This window comes from Phaethon aethereus (genome assembly GCF_964289735.1).
Source record: "Phaethon aethereus genome assembly, chromosome: 3".
In the NCBI taxonomy this organism is placed as follows: Eukaryota; Metazoa; Chordata; class Aves; order Phaethontiformes; family Phaethontidae; genus Phaethon; species Phaethon aethereus.
Genome location: NC_138576.1, coordinates 21,943,588 through 21,960,497, shown reverse-complemented (window position 1 = coordinate 21,960,497; position 16,910 = coordinate 21,943,588). Strand labels below are relative to the sequence as shown.

Below are 16,910 nucleotides of genomic sequence, written 5' to 3'. Positions count from 1 at the left end.
GTAATTTGCCCCTTATTCAGGAGCCTAATACACAATAAAATAAACATGGCAAGTGAAGAGTAGGTTGAGATCTAATGCTGATTGTCAGTGTACTAGTGTCTTCCTTACTCCTTCTTCTAAATTGGGGGATGGCTAAATAGCAGCACCCTCATCAAGACAAGCAGCAGTTTCCTTGGGACATGTGGCATTTTTACCTTACCTTACATGTGATTTCCAACTCAGAAACTTCTAACTTGTATTCCTTAGAAAACCATGCTCCCTATACCTTTGATCTCTTCACACAACACAAAATTAAATGAAGGAGCATTTATTTTGGTAGTAAAATATTAAGTATAATGAAGTTCACAAAGCAATTTAGTTTTACAAAGGGCCTTTCTGCTGATGATTACAGCAAATAATAATGTATAAATACTAAAACTGGAACATCTGCAAATTTTGGAGCTTATGTTAAGAAAACAACCTGACTTCAATGCTGTATGAATGTTTTTGTATAGACAGAGAAACGTTTGTAATGTCTGCATAAGACATACCTACATTCCCTGGAAAATCTAATTACACGCTTTCATCCACTTCTCTTTAAAAAGCCTTTAACCTTGACATCTATTTGGCTTAGTAAAACAAACTATTTATTGTTTTAGTGGTAATAGTCTTCTGTTTCCATTCTCTAAGCCAAGTATCATCTCTGGGTGTATGTTTGTATGTGTGAATGCAAGCATATGTATGAAAACAGAAGGAAATAAAGACAGGTCTGTAATATGATATCTTCCAAATTTAGCAGTTCGCATATGTTTTCATGAATACTGATTTTATTCGTCTTGCACACAATTTGCAATTTTATTGTCAGCTAAGTCAGATCAAAAGTTTTTGGGCATTATCTAATGTAACACCCCAAAATCATGAATTTGACTTAAAATCATTGTATATTATTGAAAACAGGCAGCATTCTCTTGACTTACTGTCTCTTTGTATGATTACTTTCTTGATATTTTGTAGATTTTTATGAAATCTCAAGGGCTATAAATTTTCAAATAATTGCCTTATTCCGACACATAGGATTTAATGTAATCCAGAAAAATAAAAATTGTCATCAGTAAAATAGCCACTTGACAGCTAGCTTTGACTTGTTATATTTCAGGAATGGCAAAAGCAAAACTTTTTGCAGTATCAGGGATGCAGTGAAACTGCAAAATTATGAACAGAGGAAAGGGAAAAATCTTTCACTTGTAACAAACTGAAGAAGGCATCAACTCCTAAAAAGCTCATAGGTTTCTTAAGCCATTAAACCCGAGTGTCCCTTGAAAATAAAGACATTTATTAGATAAGACTATCATAAATTGTCTTATCTCAAATTACATACAAAATAATGAATTTATTTTTTCCTAATCCTCCCCCAAATCATATGTACCCACTTACTTTCAGTACAGCAATACCACAGGAGAATATAATTTTGTGAAGTGTACTCATTAAATCCAAAAGAACTACGACAGTTCCTTACCCGTCTGTTGTTATCCAATTTTCAGCAAATTCCATAAATCATTTATGTAATTGTCAATGTTAAGATAAGCTCCTCAGGAAGTTGTATATTGTGTGCAAGGCTTATTATATACAACTGACAAAGATTTTTAACTTTAAAAAGTACAGCCTGTAGATAAACAGAAACATTCTGAAAAGTAAGGACTTTCTATACCACTTATCTCTGTAAGTCATTTGCCATATATGTTCCCTGTACAATATCATACTGCTATGCCATTTATTTTGTATTTACACTAACTTGCATCTCCACTTTTTAATCCCCACTTATGCATCATATTTATGAGAGAAGACCATGAAGAAGAACCATGAGAAGAAAAGCTGGATGTGATACCAGGTTTGTAATTACAGCAAAACCATTATCCACACTAGCAAATATCCATCAGGATAGCTGTTGTTATTTGCTGGTTCCTGGCAACTCCCAACCCTTGGAGCCTTAGGCAATCCATCTCCAAACAGGCTGCAGCTCATCTGTGTGCTTTGCTTTCCTTGATTGTCTTTAACCTTAGGCAGAGAGACTTACACCTCTCACAGTGCCAGCACGCTCTGCGTGCACGTAAGTTTGTATAGTCATGTTAGGCTGTTGCCAAGACTCATCTCCTCTAACATTTCACGCTGCCAGCATGTTGTCACACACTTTTCTACAGGCTTGGAGTGAGAAAAATGGCTTTTTTACGCACAGGATGGATTGGGCTAGATTAGCTTGAGTGAGAGGTCCACGTCTTCAGGGGAATGGCACTGACTGCTTGCCGTGTGGCAAACTCCAAGCCTCTGGGCGCGGCAAAGCAAATTCAGGCACAGATGGAGGGCTCCAAATACCCACGGAGAACAACTGAAACCTCATAAGCTCGCAGAACAAGCTGCCTTCTTGTCCACCTCTCCTTATCTTCTGCAGGCCTCTGGTACGTGCAAAGATGAAGCAGTAGACAAAGATGGAAAGAAGCATTTGCTTGTGGTAAGATGTAATTTTGTGGAGAAGTCAGGTAGTTTTGGACAGGGGGACCTGGGGAGAGAAGAGTTCATACTAGGGTAAAATATAGTAGTGGCAGGCAGGGTTTTGATTGGAGTTACCTCCAAGCAGATGATGCATGTTTCTTTCCTGCTTAACTCTTGTGCTGCTTTTACAAAAAATTTTGCCAAAAAAAAAAAAAAAAAAGGTAAGGTTAAAGAAAATATTTACAATTAACTTTAGAAAAAGTCTGGCCAGCTCCACTCAGCCTTTTTTCTTGTTATATATTTGTGTGTGATAACTTCCCATCTTTGCATGACAAGGCAGAGGCCTCAATAGGAAATAGAAGCATCTTTTCAAATTACACTTAGAAAACAGAAGTGTATGTGTGTGAAACAATGATCTCTGATGGGAAAAGTTAAGAGCTTTCCTCTCTCTCCCTTCAGAGAAGAAAAAAATATCTACTAATAAGAGTAGTGTGTTAAGGACCAGGTTAAAGCACTTCTCCTGATCAGCCTCAGCATTGCCACCACAGACCTACAAGAAGCTCCGTCAGAGCTGACAGCCCAGGCCATGGGCTGCTGTTGGGAACCTGGGTGAAGGCCAAAGATCAACCGACCGACCAGCAAAATCTGACAGCAGTGTCCAGGCGTAGGGACGCCTCCCGCCGAGAGGTGGCTTGCCCTGTGTTACCCGATGTCAAAGGGTACCAAGAGTACTCGAGGGATGTCAAACCGCTCTTGGGTTTGATTTTGAGATCAACGAGCGAGGGCTACGCATTTTACTGTGGCGGAGGCCTTCTGTATGCCTGTGGCTTATGACCCCGACGCCAGGCGTTGCTGCCCGGTATGGCCCGCAGGCAAGGCGGGGCGGGGGGGAAGCCGCTTGGTGTGGCAGCGACCCCGGCCCGCACCAGCCTCCGACGGGCTTAATTTCACCTGCCCGATGGCCTTCCCCGGGGAATGGGTGCGGGAGACCGGAGCTCAACCCCCGCTTTGCCTCGGGCCGCCGCCCGAGAGCCCCGCGGGCCGGGGAAGGAGCGCGGCAGCGCTCGTAGCAGCACCTGCAGCCCAGCTGTGAGGATGCGGCCGCGGAGGGGAGGGGAGCGGCGGCGCCTTCCCCCCGGAGAAGAGCGAAGTTAAATAGCGCGACTCCGCCACCTCCCTCTCCTCACCTGGCTCTGAGCCCCCCCACGATCCCACCCTCCCGCCCGCCCCGCCGGTGCCGCCGCCCCGCCCGGGCCTCGGGGCAGAGCGCGGCGCGAACCTGCCCCACGGAGCCGGGACGCCGGCGCTGCCGGTAGGGGCGGGCGTTTGGGGAGCCGGTGCCTGAGGCGCCGCGTCCCGCCGAGCCGCCCGTCTGGCGAGGACCACGGCAGCTGCATGGGAGGAGATGAGCGTGGCGGGGAAACAGCCTCCTCCAGCACCGCTCGAGCGCCCCGGCAGCCTCCTCGTCCCCACCTGGGCAAGTACCGCTTCTCCCCTCAGCCCGTCCCGGCACCAACTCCCGCGGCGGGCCGGGGTGGTGTGTGGGTGGAGAGGGTCCTGCGTGAGGGGAGCGGGAAGCGGGGCGGTGCAGGCCGGGCCGCCGTGGCGGGATGAGGCGGGGGGATGAGCGGAACCGCTCTCCCCCCGGAACCGCTCCCCCCCCCGCCTCATCCCGCCACGGCGGCCCGGCCTGCACCGCCCCGGGCGAGTAGCGGGGGTCCGAGCGCGGTCGGGTTGCGGGGGATTTGTCCCCCGCGCTGCGGGGGTTGTACCTGCTGTGATCGCGATTTTTCAACCCGGCGTGACAGGTTGCGGCGTGAGGGTCGAGTTTCCCGGGGGCAGCGTTGAATCGCTGGGTTTGTAACCCACCTGCAAGCCTGTGCTGAGGAGAAAAAAAAAAAAAAATATTAAAAATTAGCTACTTCGACGTATTTAGCACCTCACGCACTTTTAAGAGAAGCCCGTGAGGGAGTTGGAAAATAACTTGCTACTTCACGGCAACGTATTTGGAAAATCATTTATGAATGATGCCCTCTGACGGTGGTTCTCAGCTGTCCCTGATTTATATAAAATGTAGTAGGTATGCCCTGCGTGCCTTTTAAAATCATTACAAGACTCTGTGGTTTAATGTGCCGCTCTTTCTGGCATGTAAAATTGTTTTGTTGAAGTGTAATTGCAGTGTTTTTCAGTCACCATCTAAAAAGTTCCTCATTGCATTTATATAAAATAGTTTACCAGATGCTAAAATAAACAACCCTTTAATTTTTTTTCCCCCTGTCCTTCGAGCTACTTCTGTGACCACAACCTTGCAATTTTTAAAGAAAAACTGTGTTATCCTCCTCATGTTTTACCCAGTGTTGTTTAGAAGGCATCTCCTTTCAGCTGCATGAAGGATGACTTAAAGACGTGTTCCCCCCTCACAGTGAATTCATAACTGCTTTGAGCCTCTGTAATCGTAAAACTGAGAGCAAATATTTGGAAGGTACATGTGTAGGAGCAAAGGGTAGAGGATACATGACACCATAAGGATGTACAACAACTGCACAGCAATCTGTGGAAGGAAACCCTTGTCTTGTCCTAGCCGGCTTTGGCGTTGTATGCGCTGTATGATTGCGTCTTTCCCTTAACTGTGTGTGAAGAAATGCAAACATTTAACCTTTAGGTTTTTAGAATTTCTGTAATTCGAAAGGAAGTAATCAAATTAAACCTGCTGTAGAATCCTCTGTGTTTTTAAAGCTGTTCCACAGCTCTTAATTTGTAAGACCTGTTCCTGAACTGCAAAAATAATCTGTGCAGCAATTACCTAAAATGTTAACAGCTGAGTAGGTTGTATGGCAGTTCAGAATATTTCAGCGTTAAAGGTGAGGGATAATCACTATCATTAGGTGAAATTTATGAACTGATATTCTTACAGTTGTGTTAAATGTCTATGTTTAAGGCCAATAGGACATGCTGTTCCTGCTGATACTCATGGGACTTTTGCCTGGGGCCAAACTAGATGCTGAATGAATGGTGAACTAACCCTTCGGGCAAGAGTGGTAGGAACTAAAGGCTTGTGGCTATATAGTTTACCTGGCCCCTAAATGGAAAATAGTGCCATGAATCTAAAGCTTTGTCAAGCTGTCTGTTTCCAACAAGCAGAGAACAACTTAGCCTCACTTTCCAGAGTAATTTAAATCGAGGTGTATGATTGAAAGAAGACATGTATATATAAACTTAAACTACACGGCCTTTTTTTTTTTTTAAGTTCAACGGGGACATCTGATGACAGATACTTATTTAGGTGAGTTCATAACTGCCTGACTCCCCAGAGATGCCATGTACTCAACCTCTGCAGAGAATTATGCTCAAAATGTCTTTAAAAAATGACTTGTTTTATAACTAACAGTGTGATAAGAGCTTGACTTGCATCTTCTTGAGTTATTTAACAGTATTGGAATCTAGGTCTGTTTACCTTGCTAAAAGAAACGTGTATTTTAATATCAGTGCATTGGCTATGTCTCTGCACAGTTTTCTCAGAAATAAGATATAATAACTCTAGTTGCCGTTTAGCTACTAAATATTGCATGCTGAGTCCAGTTCATTGTTTGGCATTGTGGTAGCTAGGTAGTCTTCACACTTAAAGGTACATGATTTTAATTTTTTTTTCCTCTTCAGAAGGATGACAATTAAATACTACTCCTTGGAAAGCAACTCAGCATGCTTTTAAATTAAAGACAGCATGCTAGATTTGAAACACAGTACTAATGTATTTTGATGCTTGTATTTTTAACACTAACAAGCTCTTTTAAGAATGTTTCTTGCAATGTATCTATAAACTTCTTTAAGTGCCGTTGTTAACATATGTTCTGTTCTATAGAACTGAAGTTTCAGTCAGACCTTGTCTCTAATGTTTTGCCAGTCTCAGTGTAATTTCTGATACGTTTCATTTGGGCTCAGACACACATTCGTATTGAGCTTATTTCAGAAAGCAGTGTATGTTTCCTCTATCTCTAGTGAACTTTTAGTTCTCGTATAATTCTTCCCCCTCTTTGCCCTTAGAAATACTCAGTCCCTTAAGAATATTTGCTCACTATGTCAGAGTGCTTGTGTCATGACTTTACGTGAATTTTATGGTCTCATTGATGTAGTATGCATTAGATATTGTGGTTTTCATTGTGTTGCTGGAAGCATGAAAAGGAATGAGAGCCTTACAGTCACTCTTATGGTTGATATGCCCAGATTTTAAATGAAGAAATAAAACTGTATAGCCCCTTGCTATGCATAAATAAACCTTGTCACTAGTTTTTTTTAATTTATTTTTAGAATAGGGACTATTCTCTTAAAATTCTGTTGTGCATGTTCCCAAAGGAAAAAGGTGATGTGGAACTTTTTTGGATAGTGCTCTTTTCTGGACTCACTCAAATTTTGAACTCGATAAGAGGAGGAAATGCAGCACATGAACATTTTCTGTTCCTTTCCTCCTTCTTTCCCCCCCCCCCCCCCCCCCATGTGTATGTAATTTAGATACTTGGCTAGAGATGCTAATACCTTTTTTTTTTTTTTTTTTGGAAAGCAAGTCCTGGGGCATTGACGTTTTTTCAAAATTTGGCATCCACCAATACAGAAGGTGAACGCTAGGTGTCATGTTACCACAAACATCGGTGTCTTGCCTTTTCCCTATCTATCCTTTCACGGTCAACACTTAATGTTGCCATTTTCCTAAAATAGATGACCACCATCAATATTCCACGCCAGCGTTTTGGTAGGCTTGGTCTGCATTCAGTCATATTGTATATGACTGTAAGAAGCTTCAACTTTCCTGTGTTTTTTATTAAAAGTTATATCAGCACTAAGATGGCATATATTTCAAGATTGTTTCCAAGATCTGTCTACACCACAATACAAATCAATAGGATATATTTATTAATTAAAGATTTTCCTCCCACACACTCATTTTCTGTTAAAATCCCTTGCTGGGCAAAAGCTGATTTCAGAAACTTTTGTCATGAAACGAAGAGAATTTGTCTCCTGATTTGGGGATGGAAAACACAAGAAAAGAGGTGGCAGAGCTTCATGACAGGGAGGGAGTGTCCATGTATTCCGTTGTGTGAAGCCTAATAATTACTTTCCAGTATAAATTTTCTTGACTTCCCACTAATTTCGGAAGATGTTTTTTTCCCCTAAAAATCTCTGAAATTAATAGTTTCAAGATCCTAGTAAAGAAATTTACCAAGCATGTACTAAATATCAAAGTATTCAAATGTTTCATGTTTCTTCACTTGGCTTCCCTACCATCACAAACCTGCTTCAACCTGTACATATCTCCATGAAAACAGTTATCAAACTGATGAAAAACGTACTCAAGGTTATGGCTTTAACATCTTAATGAAAATAAGACTTGTGCCAACCTGCTGCTCTGAAAAACAATGTCTGATTTCAGAAAAAGAACCACCAGTGTTGGTATTCTTTTTACACCTCAGATCTGTGTTTCATATTGTAAGCAATTTTTTTCTGATGTATAAAACATTTTACGAGATGAATATAAATAGAATCTCTTTCACTTGGGAGTGCAGAGACTGCTGAGAACAGAAATGGTAGCAGAGCTCAGCAGAAGGAACAGGGCATGACCGTGTTCCTACAACATTGACACCTAATACTGCTTGTCAGTGGCATCACAGTAATTGAGACCGCAAATGCACATCAGACTCATTCAGGTTGAAAGGGACCTTGGGAGGTCTGCGAGCCTGACCTTCCCCTGAAAGCACTGACCCTGTTAAATTCAGATTGAGTTGCTCAGGTCTCTTCCCATGGCATCATTAAGACCTCCAGGATGGAGACTGTATAACCTTTTTGGGCAACCTGCTCCCTGCTGAGTTGTTTTCACGGTGAAATGGGGGGCTGCTGTTAGTTCCCCCCCGAAAGCCACTTCTTTAGTTTCAATCTAGCCCAGCTTACTCAGCCTTTCCTCACAGGGCAAGTACTCCAGCCCCCTGACCATTTTGGTGGACATTGATTGGACTTGGTCCCATTTGTCAGTGTGTTTCCCGTATTGCAGGGCCCAAAACTGGATGCAGTCTCATGAGTGCCAAGGAGAGGGAAGAGGTTACATGGATCGTGCCTCTGTTGTTGCTGGTGCTGTTAGCCTTCATGGCTGGCAGCGTGCACTGGCAACTCTGTACAGCCTCTGTACACCAGGATAGAAGGATCCTTTTTGGTAGTTCTTTCTTCCCTCCTCCCCTTACCCCCTGATGTCGCTGAGAGAAATCCCTAAGTGATGAAAGTTTTTAAAAAACAGATGGCTAGTGAAAGTGCCTCTTCTTTTCCTCCATTAGTTAAGAATGAATACATAATTCAAGGGGAATTCAGCATATTATTGTCCTTGCTTTTTTTGCATGCTGATGCCAACTTTCATCTGAAGTTAAGATTCATTTACTATAAAAACTGCGTGTTAAAGTGCTTGGAACAATTTAGTGGATTTGCTCATCCTTCGTATTACTTGATGAAGCTGACAGTTAAAGCCAACAGAGGCCCAAGACTGTGCTTCACTCCAGACACCCTTTGTCAGTAACACTCATTTAATACAGATATGATCTAAATTTTTTTGGTCTGTTTTCTTTGAAAAAGGCAGGCTGATTCTACCATTTTGAACTCTTCTGTACCTGCTTGTCTGAAATTTCTGTCTGAAGAGCAGTGTGACTCCAGCGAGAAGCTGTCATGCTGGAACCCTTCTGCCACTCTTTATTTATGTATATCAGCAGGCAGAGTTCTGTAATGAGATTTGCAAACTCTCCAAAGGATATAACCTTGAAGAGCTGGAACCCTTTAGCACAATCTAATCAATATTATCTCATTTATCATCTCCTTGTGAAGTTCAGATTGTAGTAGAGGCAAAATGCATTTGTAGTATTTAGAGAAGTTCTGGGCAGGAAAATCAATGCAAAACCTCTGTTGTTTTGTACTGTATTTAAAGAGGCATAGTACATGCTCGTACTGTGTGATACCATAAAACCATTAGCTTTCTAATGCTTCCCTCCACCATGCCAAGCTTGTATAACTATTTTATGCCTGTTGTTTCGGGATTTTTACCTTTGCAGTTTATATGAGACTTCTGAGTCTCCAGATGAATAAAAACTGAGGAGAAACTTCTCCCCTGAAAAGGCAAGTTCTGTGTAATGCAATCTACTGTGAAAAGTGCATCCAGAGTAGCTTCTTCCATAGGTGGTTTTCATCCCACTATAAACATATTTCCCAGAGTCTGAGCAGCTGGGTCTCCATAGCAGTTTCTTGATCTAAGGCATCACTGACTTCCACACATTACTTATGGAGATGTGTAGCAGAGAGGAGTTAATTGATTTGTTGAGGACCACGGAAGCAGTCTTATCCAGACAGAGATGGAGTCAAAGCCTTCCGATGTCAAATCTTTATCATCAGTTCTTGATTCTTCCTTGATGCAAAATGGAAGTTTGGTGGTTGTACCTTTTGATGGGGATTCCCTTTTATACCCAGTTTTGCAGGAGGCATAACAACAAATGGAAAGAGTTGAAATGGGGCTCAGGGTGGCTCAGCCTATGTTTTGTGATGGGCTGTTTTCACATAGCCAGTGGAAAAACAGTATGTTGGCTGCACTATGCATGATAGTGGACAGAGCTTCCACAGTGCTATTATTGTGGTTCATACTACTAACAGTTGTTAACATCTGTCTGTACACAGGATAAACTGTAAATAGTGGTATACCAAGTTTCAGAGTACACTGTGAAGTGAGTGAGCAGTAGTGTTCCTGCTTCATCAGTGGAGAAGCTGATGGAGAGATGCTTTAGCTAAGGTTTTGAGTTGGGTTTTTTTTGTAAATTTGGATTGAGTTAATTGTCTTTCGGTACTTCACATTTTCTGAATACATGATGAAACTTCCCCAAACATTATGTGGAGAATGGTTTTCAGTTTTAAAGTTTTCTTCCATCTCTCAATGAGATTTTGTTTGGGTTGTTTTGTTTGTTTGTTTGTTTGCTTTTTCTTCAGTAAATCATGCACTATCCTGTTCCATCAAATAATGGATGTGGACTTCTTTGGAGAATACTCATTCATTTAACTTATGAGCACAAACATACTTGCTTCTGCTGTTTGCATAACTAAGGAGTAGTATGTTTAGCATCACCATGAATATGGATATATTATGTAGCTTATATAATAGCTAATATGTTACATGGCAAATACAGAAGAACAAGCGTACACATACAAAACAGTGCTAAATGATATGTGAGATAGTCATGAGTATTTACTTTGTTTCCTCTACAGAAGCTGTCTTTTTCCTCTAGGTGTATGTAATACTATTAAGTTTATTGGAGGAAAGCATCTGAAGACTTGATCTCGTACTGGATATCACAAGGTCGCATGCATATTTGAAAACTGTTCATCACAAGCATGTGTTTCCATCTTCCTCTCCAGCAAAGGCTGTTCAATCAACAGGCAAAGAGTCAGATTTTTTCAATTGTTTCACTGGCTGCAGCTAAGACGTAGATACTGCAAGGAAATTCATAGGCACATACCTTTCCATACAAATCCTGTCTAACAGTATTAAGTCATGTTTTTAGAAAGGCTTAAGGAATTACTCATAGGTGTTATTGTGTTAATAAAATGCAGTTTTTTTCTACACTAATAAAATATTCTATTCTCTTCAAGTAGGCATTACAATCAAATTTTATATGATGCATCTTTTCCTCTATTTTTTCAACATATACTGTTGTCTTACACAGCATTTTTGTAAATGTAGCATATAGATGTTCTTCTGCCACCCTTCACAAGCCCTGACGACATGGCAATATAAGGATATATAGTAATCTGTGTTGTGTCCTCATTTTCAGAATACAGTTGAAGCGTAAGTAAGCATATGTTGCCAGTTCAGCCTGACAGTCTTGTCTTCTGATGTAGCTATTGCTTTTTATGAAAACTTTTCCTTTTCTAGTTTTGAATTGTCGGTGTAGTTATAGGTTGCATCAACACACTGCTTTATGCAACTTTTTATTGTAATTTTCATTTAAAAGATGAATTAATTACTAAGGCATCTGGTATGTCATATGGTGCATATGTTAGATGTGCTAAACAGTCTTTTTTAAATAATAGGAGAAAAATGACATTACATAAAAGGATTAGACTTTTTAGTGTGCTTTGAAGAGTAACTTTACTGTACTAAAATCTCCAAATCTGTTATTCAGGATTTTCTGATCATTAAAGGAACCTTTGATTCTACTGGAACAAGTGTGCATACCTGTACGTGCCTTGTAGTATGTGAAAAATAGAGGGGGGAAAAAAGACACTATGTTCTTATAAGAACTTTATTATGCATGGCCTAGTTATATGATACTTCTTCCAAGTGATAATTGCAGAATAGGTTATGGTTAGTACCATTTACAACTCATAAGGCAAGAAATTTTTATTTTTACTCTCTGTAGAAATTATATATCCTCCAAGGTTATCAAACACTAAATGAAAACCTTCTCAGTCTTCAGATAACATATAGATAATAAATACACTTCAAGCCACTATATCTAACTCCATACAAACCTCTATTTTCCTTGCTATACTTAAGACAAACTTCATACTGATTGTACATCAGAAAATTACTGAAATCTATCGTAGCCAAAATTACCAACCAATACCAGTTTAAGGTTGAATTACTAATTTATTACATAATGTCATCTCCAAGGGAAGGGTGGCAGAAATTGTATATGGGCCAATTTATTCACTGTTTACAGTTATACATCTTTGCTCGCAATCCAGTGAAATTCGATATGTATCACCCTTTTTACTTATAAAGTTTCAGAAGATGAGAGTTAAATCTATCCAGCGTACCTTTCATGTTCAAAAAATTAATTTCCTCATTGACATTAGACTTCCTGAAGTTTCAACACCTGTGGTGGTTTTGTTAAATGGGACATGAGGAGGAGCATGGCACTGTCAGAAGTCAGTTTAAGCAATCAAGGTTGGAGATGTAGTAGGATGCGTTGGTGTCAAAGGACTTTAAAAAGCAAGGTAATCTTTTTGGAAAACATGCTGAATCCAACAAGAAAGCAGTCTGCCTTAAGCATATCTAGCATAGGAATATGTGGGTACTTCTAAAGGTAGATGGTCCAGGAAGCAAGGCTGAAGTCTGAATTGTCAAAATGCTACCACAGCAACCTGCTGGTGAGAATTAATGAACTGAAATTGTTTAGATCTCGTTTACGTACACAACCCCAAAGAGTTTTCTGTTGTTTATAACAGTCAGACAATATAAATTGTAGCTTGGAAGAATGCTTCCTTCCACTGACTTTTACTACCTATAATTGAACCTTTAGAGCAAGAAAACAAAAATTACATTTGTAATTCTTACCAAGGGCAAACTTGTAGCAGTTGGAACCATCTTAATATTTAATACTTAATTACTTTGAGGGACTTAATACAATTACCTTGAGGGACTTAATACCCTCAAGAATACTTCTTTAAGATGTCAGGAAACAGGAAAGGATAGGTAATATTTTACTGACTCCTGGTCAGGAAAAAGCCTAAACTAAACACATTTAACAATCTGACTCTATCTGGTTTTTGTCAGTCTCTTAATTTTTTAGTTTATTGTGTGACTAATTGTGCTTAGGTGCTATTATGCTTATGTACTACTCTACTTCTGTACTCCAGTCATTTCTGGTCCTTCTGCCCAAAAAGGACTTGGGGGTGCTGATGGATGAAAAGCTGGACATGAGCCGGCAATGTGTGCTCGCAGCCCAGAAGGCCAACTGTATCCTTGGCTGCATCCAAAGCAGCGTGGCCAGCAGGTCAAGGGAGGGAATTCTGCCCCTCTACTCTGCTCTGGTGAGACCCCACCTGGAGTCCTGCATCCAGCTCTGGAGCCCTCGGCACAGGAAAGACATGGACCTGTTGGAGCAGGTCCAGAGGAGGCCACAAGAGTGATCAGAAGGATGGAACACCTCTGCTGTGAGGACAGGCTGAGAGAGTTGAGATTGTTCAGTGTGGAGAAGAGAGGCTCCAGCGAGATCTTCCTTATTGCAGCCTTCCAGTACTTAAAGGGGGCTTACAGGAAAGATGGGGACAGGCTTTTTAACAGGGCCTGTTACGACAGGACAAGGGCTAATGGTTTTGAATTAGAAGAGGGCATATTTTGACTAGATCTAAGGAAGAAATTTTTGAAAATGAGTGTGGTGAAACAGTGGCCCAGGTTTCCCAGAGAGATGGTAGATGCCCTATCCCTGGAAACATTGAAGGTCAGGTTGGACGGGGCTCTGAGCCACCTCATCTAGTTGAAGGTGTTCCTGCTCATTGCAGGAGCATTGGACTAGATGACCTTTAAAGGTCCCTTCCAACACAAACTGTTCTATGATTCTTTATAATAATTGCTTTAGCCCTAAAAAACCTAAAAGTTTTTCAGGCTTTCCCATTAACTGAACATGTATTCTTTGTACATGTTTCATTTTACAGTTTATTACACAAGTTGACAAGAAGTAAACAAAAATGAAAGTAGATTTTTTTTTTTTTTTTTTTAAAGAACAGGATCATTATAGGGTAGTTATTAAAGGGAATGAATGTGAAAGGAGTAAGTAGGCAGACAGGTGTTACCTAGACCTCAGGGAGCACTGGGTTGTTTTTTCCGGGTGACTTGTATCTGTGTGTAGTAGAGAAAGTCCACAATTTAGTCTCTGATATCTCTATTTCTTCTTTCCAGCTTTCAGCAGTTTGACAGACTTTCTTAAATGTCGGTAAGATTAACTTAATGTTTATTTGCTGTAGTTTTCATAGCTAAATATAATTAAATGTAGTAAACCTGCTCGAGTTGATTCTGTAATTTTCATAATTCTCCTGTCATTTTAATCTGACCAGGGTAAATCTAATTCTGTTCCACAAAAACAGCTTGCTTCATCTTTATAGGATAAAAAGAAGACTTTGTCTTCTAAAATTTATGAAAATTCCCTTCTATTAGTCCAAGATGTGATTCATTGCCAAGTGCCTCACACACACAAAAAAAAGTGCGAAGAGTGCTTCACGTTTATTTTTTAAGCAATTAGTGTTAGGGCTGTCTGCTCTGGGAGAACTATAAAAGTATTTTTATAGTTTGAAAATTAACTCCAGACTGTGCTTCCTTACAAAAGTTATGACTTAGGCCAGCATATCTAGCAGGAGTAAGATAAACAAAAGTAAAACAAACCCACCACCTATTGCCATGTTTTATGGCACTGTGTGAGATAAACATAACACAGTTCTATAAATTCCTTTTGGATGGAATTTATAAATGGTAAAAAATAGATTGTTTTGTAGAGCATAATTGTTTTTCTAGTATTTCTGTGAAACTCTGGCGCAGGCACCAGTCAAGACAGTGTTTTCAAGATAAATTGAAAAACTCGTGTCCTAGGGAGAAGGGATCTTTCCTATTTAAATTAAGTAATCAAAACATTCCCCAAAATGAAAGATGAGGGGAAAATTATTTAGGACTGAGGATAGTGTTTCCCTGTAACTGACTTGTCTGACTATGAGCTTTGCTTTTATTTGTGGTGTTGATGTTTCCTTAGGAGAGCTTCTGCTCTCTGAGAGGTAATTCTCTATCTTAGATTTAATTGTATGTGACTTAAAAGAACAATCCAAGCAGTAGTCTGTGTCTCTATATATAATCTGCAAGAAATACTAAAAAGTATTTTCTTTCTTACATATAATGGAAAATTGTCATCTTGAACGTTATTGCACAGAATAAATATTTAGACACACTAGTTCTAAATTGCAGTCTAGTCTCTCATCAGCTTGCTTGATATTTACAGATCAAATATCTTGTGGAAATAATTTCACATTCTTACGTGAAATTAAGGTGCTTTTACTAATGAGCTCTACAGTTAGTTTTTATGACTGTTTCAGTTAAGTGGAACATAACAACTTGTCTGAGTTTTTTTCAAGACTTAATAGTCTTCCAGTCTCTCCACTGGTGGTACAGAGTAACCTATGATTTAGAGGTACAACCATACCTTGAGGTCTGAGAGTTTTATTGGATGTGGTCTGCTGTAGAAGCAGAGTAATACCCCATCAGATCCGTACCGTTCTGAAGATAGGTTCTGGTATCTTTTACCTTCTGTAGGCGGGAATTACTGGCTACCGACTACGTTAAGAAGGCCACGGTATAGTTCCAAGCACTACAATGCATTTGATCACACTGCTAAACTGTTAGCATTTTCCTTAGCGTAATTTTGTCCTAGGCTAATTAGCAGTTCTCCAGACAATATCCAGACTGTGACTTGGGAACGTTCCTTGGGGCAGCACGATTGTGGTTCATGACTTCAGGGAGGGCAAAAGCGCTTAGATTCACTGATATGAGCTATGCCAGCTGACCTCCAAGCCCTCAGCTGCTTTGTTTGCTAGTATAGATGCTACCATGTAGACTTGTCCTCTTCACTGTAGCTGTCCTGTTTGTCAGTGATATTAACCTGATGTTCTCAGAAGTGTTTGAGACTTGTTGACCCTTTTATTCAGGGGAATTTGCCACCCGTGAGCTGAGTAAAGGTCTTGTTTTATTCAAAACAAACAACTATTTATGTACTCTGTGGCTTGCAGAACAAAACATAAAGTGATCCAGAGAGTCTTTATTTCCTCCTAGGACAAGTGCATTTATATTTTACTTTGGATTAGGGACATGATCTTCAGGTGAATCTCATTATCATCTGTATTTATTGTGGTGTAGTCTGTGTTGTAAATGTAAATGACTGGGGGAGATTTGCTTCAAAAATCTGCTTCTAGAGTGAACTAAAATGCTGATACAGAATGTTGAGTGTCCTTCAGATGGAACTAAATGGAAGGGTGTTTCATAAATGCACTTGGTTAATTGCAGCCACTAATGAGGGTTCAGTCTATGGTACCATGTTATAGCAAGTCCAAAATAAAACCTCCCCAAAATGCCCATGGTAGGAGTGTCGCATCCCCGACAAAAGCAGTTTTGCTCTGCAGATCTGGTTCTCTCGTAATGCATTACTAGTCTGTCTCGATACAGGCTCAGTAAATTTGAGTCTATGTTTTTGTATCACAAATGTGATAAAAAGATGCAGCCTTCTTATTATCTGCGCTATCTCTCCTTCTCTCCAGTAGTGTACAAGCGAGGAAAAAAACTGTCTCTTCCTTGCCTTCCCCTCCTAAACCCCTACTTCCCTTAGAATATTTAGACTCTAGTGTGATGTCTAGCACTGTAGATCAGGCTGAAAGAATAAATGTTGACAGCTCATTTTCTTCCTCCTTCTTACTACTCCTTCCCAATTTTCTTACATTTGAGAGGGTGTGATTTGGAGTAGTATTCTCAGATGTGCTATGAGAAGTGAGATGGAAAATATTCCCTCAATTTGCAAATTCACTCAGTTACAAAAACTGAGGAACTCTGTAGAGGAAAGAGCTTCTGCTGCGTGTTTTGCTGCTCTTCTTCATGGACTGCAGAGTACTCATCATTACTT

General features: G+C 40.5%; 1 protein-coding gene across 1 annotated transcript in view; it reads left to right on the top strand.

The window, feature by feature from the left end:
• Positions 1 to 3,871: 3,871 nt before the first annotated feature.
• Positions 3,872 to 16,910, top strand: part of SNTG2 (syntrophin gamma 2) — a gene marked incomplete at its 5' end in the record, with an annotated part of 308,679 nt that continues 295,640 nt past the window's right edge. The window contains one exon of the mRNA XM_081997695.1: positions 3,872 to 3,943. Coding sequence (XP_081853821.1) covers positions 3,872 to 3,943 — 72 coding nt within the window. The remainder of the gene's footprint in view (positions 3,944 to 16,910) is intronic.